The sequence below is a fragment of the Haplochromis burtoni genome, unplaced genomic scaffold (assembly GCF_018398535.1).
Source record: "Haplochromis burtoni strain Fernald_Lab_line unplaced genomic scaffold, NCSU_Asbu1 Contig_2558, whole genome shotgun sequence".
In the NCBI taxonomy this organism is placed as follows: Eukaryota; Metazoa; Chordata; class Actinopteri; order Cichliformes; family Cichlidae; genus Haplochromis; species Haplochromis burtoni.
Window position 1 is genome coordinate 1 of NW_024584919.1, and position 4,127 is coordinate 4,127.

Consider the following 4,127-nt stretch of genomic DNA (forward strand, 5'->3'; position numbering starts at 1 on the left):
CAGATGTACACACTGGAACTCTTTCCCATGTTGCTGTCTGTGTTTATTGTGCTATGATGTGTTGATACCTGTGCATTCCTGTATTATCCTTCTGTGTTACACATTTTGATGTTTTTTTCCTCGCTACCTGGCCTGACCTGTCTCCCCAATGTCATGTTTGTATTGTATGTATCTCATCTCATCTCATCTCAATATTCCTGGATGTGTTCTGGCTCCTCCCATTTTACCCCTTATGTGGACTTGGTGCAGCCAAATATCCCAGAATGCATTTCATCCAAAACTCAAACACAGCAGTGACAGAGGACAGCTGCTAAAAAAATATGACTCTGTGTAAAAAAATGAACTTTTAAGATATTTTAAGGCGAGAATGTCGCTGTGTGAACTTCAAATATCAGGACATCACATATTTGTAAAAGCGCTCCGACGTTTTCAGAGACGTCTGTTACCCACCAGCTGTCAGCTGACCATGAGGTCAAGGGTCACCAGAGCGAGAGCAGCGGACTCCATCGTTTTTAACCCCCCGCTGTCTTTCACTGCTCAGGTTAAACATATAAGTCACTTAGACAAAATGTTCATGTTTGCTTTATTTGCCAAAGTGCCTGAAATACTGTTTTATCTTTTTTCTCCCACACCATGAGAAATTTCACTGCAAATATTAATCACAGTAAAATTACGAGGGGATGGCAGTGAAACCTCTGGAGCTGTGATGTCATCAAGTCATCAAGTACACTGATGTTCCAGCTGTGGAACGATCGCGCTGCGTTCTCAGGAAGTGTGAACTTACAACGCACGGACTAGTGAGAACACGAGTGCGCAGTCGCGTACTGGAGTAGTGACAAACGGGTTAGGGGTGTGAGTGTGTGTGTGTGTGTGTGTGGTCACCCTCAGGCTGTACTGTGCTGTGTGTGTGTGTGTGTTGTGTGTGTGTGTGTGTGTGTGTGAGTCGTGTGTGTGTTTGTGCTGTTTGTGTGTGTGTTCGTGTGTGTGTGTGTGTGTGTGTGTGTGTGTGTGCTGTGTGTGTGTGTGGTGTGTGGGTGTGTGTGTCGTTTGTGTGTGTGCTGTGTGTGTGTGTGTGTGGGTGTGTGTGTGTGTGAGGTGTGTGTGTGTGCGTTGTGTGTGTGTGTAGTGTGTGTGTGTGTGTGGGAGTGTGTGTGTGCTGTGTGTGTGTGTGTGTGTTGTGGTGTTGTGTGTGTGTGTGTGTGTGTGTGTGTGTGTGTGTGTGTGTGTGTGAGTGTGTGTGTGTGAGTCTGTGTGTGTGTGTGTGTGTGTGTGAGTTGTGTGTGTGTGTGTGTGTGTGTGTGTCTGTGTGTGTGTGTGTGTGTGTGTGTGTGTGTGTCTGTGTGTGTGTGTGTTGTGTGTGAGTGCCACCTGTCTGTCTGTGCTCTATGGTCAGTCTGCCCGGGCTCAGCTGCATGCTGCCTGCTCATGTTCGTACCGAGGTACCACACCCACACGTTCCCCCACCAACACCGCACACACACACACACACACACACACACACACACGTTAGTTGAGTGGATCTGTGGTCAGTACCTCTGCCTGACCAGCAGGGGGCAGCCTGGTTACACTTTTGTTTCTGCTGGTTACAAACTGATCTGTGACTGAGGACCAGAGCTGATGTAACACCAGACAAGTTACTCATCAGAGTACTCTGATTACTTTTCTGTTGTAGTTTGAGAGTCTAAAGCACGTGTGTCAAAGTCAAGGCCCGCGGGCCACATCCGGCCCGGCGTACATTTACATCCTGCCCGCGAGATGATTTTAGATAGATGTACTATTACTGTTATGCATGGCCCGGCGATATGAGGCGCTAATAACACACAGACTACAGATCCCATAATGCAGCGCTGCAGCCTCCTTGCTGAACGCTAGGCTAACTGGGAACATTCCCGCGTCAATCAAGTCAAACTTCTGTTATTGAAGCTCGCTGCTCACAATGGTGGAGAGAAAAGTTGACTCTGAAAGCAGAGCCTTTCAGCGCCAGTGGGAGGCTGAATATATGTTTACAGACATGCTGGTAAACCGTGCGTCTTATTAGTGGAGCTAATGTGGCTGTAATGAAGGAATTTAATTTAAGACGGCACTACGAGACAAAACGTCAGGATAAGCTGAAAAACCTAAACGCAGAAACTACAGGAAGTAGAAGAGCTGAAGAAGAATCTGACATTTCAGCAGACGTTTGTCACCAGAGCAAAATCACAAAGTGAAGCTGTTGTGAAAGCAAGTTTTATTGTAGCAGAGGAGCCAAATCAGCCCGGTACCACTCTGAAGAGCTGCATGATGAAGCTGTGCGACGTCTTGTGTCCAGACAAAACGCAGATTTTGGCAAATGTGAGCCTGAGCAGAAATACGATTGCTGATCGGGTTTGTGAGATGGCCACTGATTTAAGAACACAGTTGTGTGAAAGAAGCAAAAACTTTATTGCATACTCTCTTGCTGTGGATGAAAGTACAGACATGATGGACATTGCACAGCTGGCCATCTTCATCCGTGGAGAGGAAATATTGAACATTAAATCGATGCACGGGACAACGACAGGAAAAGACATTTTTTAAAACGTATGTCAAAGTGTAACCGACATGAAACTGCCCTGGGACAAACTTGTTGGACTTACAACAGATGGAGCGCCGGTGCTGTGCGGTGAAAAAAGCGGACTAGTCAGCAGGATGCGAGTAAAGATGCAGGAGAAATGTACCGGTGAGTTAACAGCATATCACTGCATCACACACCAGGAAAGGCTGTGTGGTAAAGTCCTAAAAATGGAGCATGTAATGATCACCGTGACGCAGACCGTACATTTTATCTGAGCTAAAAGTTTAAATCACCGTCAGTTTCAGTCTTTTATGTGGGAAATAGATTCAGAGTTTGCCCACATTCCTTCATGCAGAGCTCCGCTGGCTGAGTGGGAAAAGTTCTCAATCGAGTTTTTGAGCTCAGCAAGGAAACCTGTCAGTTCATGGACACGTGTGACGCAGTGAAGCTGTCACTAATGCACCAGTGCAGCCTGCCTCACTTTCCCTGTTGCAGTAATGTTGAACCAAGTCAGCGCACTTTGCTGAGCTGCACCTGTGCAGATTCAGATGCAGCTGCAGTGTAACGATGCACTCAGGGAAAGTACGACACTGAATGTCCCGCACAGTTTATTAGCTCCACTCCTGCAGCAGCGCCCAGCTCCGTCTACATGCGGCTCCAACCTTGTGTTTGCTCTCATTTACTTTTTCTGGGGTTTTGGCAGCATGTTCGTATCTCTAACTTGCATAATTTTCACACGATATATTTCACACGAGCAAAATATTTAAAGTTAAAGTTTTTTTTTTTTTTAAGTTTATTTATTCTGGAATAATATTCCTGTCTGTTTTTATTCATATTTATGTTTAAAAAACAGTTTTAGTGTTCAATAAATGTTTGTCTTGTTTGGCCCGCGACCTAAAGCGTGCCTTGAGTTTGACACCCCTGCTTTAAAGTACTCCTATTGTTTTGGACTTCATGTCTTCATGAGTTATTTAGAGAAAAACGTTATCAATAACTCCAACAGGTATTAGTTGTAAACACCTGTTGGAGTTATTTATCATTTTTTCTCTAAATAACTCACCTGCTCTGAAGACCTGCTGTGTGTGTGTTTGTGTGTGTTTGTGTGTGTTTGTGTGTATTACACTGAGGATCTGTGTGTGTGTTTGTGTGTGTTTGTGTGTGTTACACTGAGGATCTGTGTGTGTGTTTGTGTGTATTACACTGAGGATCTGGTCTCCCTTGCGGAGCTCCCCGCTCAGGTCTGCTGGGCCTCCTGCGAGGATGAAGGAGATGAAGATGCCCTCTCCGTCCTCTCCGCCCACGATGTTGAAGCCCAGGCCGGTGGAGCCGCGCTGCACGCAAACCCTGCGAGGCTCCCTCGAGTACTCGTCCTCTCCCATCATGCCGCGGGGGATCGGGGAGTATCGCCGCGGTGACGGAGGAGGGAGGGCTTGTGGGTAATCGCACATATAGTCCGGCTCCATGTAGGCTGCAGAGAGGACAGAAGATTCAGCAGCTGATCTCTGACATCTGGATCAGGGACAGGTCTAACATCTGGAACAGTGACAGGTCTAACATCTGGATCAGGGTCACGGGTCTAATATCTGGATCAGGG

At 46.6% G+C, this 4,127-nt stretch overlaps 1 protein-coding gene across 1 annotated transcript in view; it reads right to left on the bottom strand.

The window, feature by feature from the left end:
• Positions 1-3,730: 3,730 nt before the first annotated feature.
• Positions 3,731-4,127, bottom strand: part of LOC102312323 (disks large homolog 4) — a gene marked incomplete at its 3' end in the record, with an annotated part of 6,564 nt that continues 6,167 nt past the window's right edge. Inside the window, 1 exon segment of the mRNA XM_005953188.3 lies at positions 3,731-4,001. Within this exon segment, the coding sequence (XP_005953250.2) occupies positions 3,731-4,001 (271 nt within the window).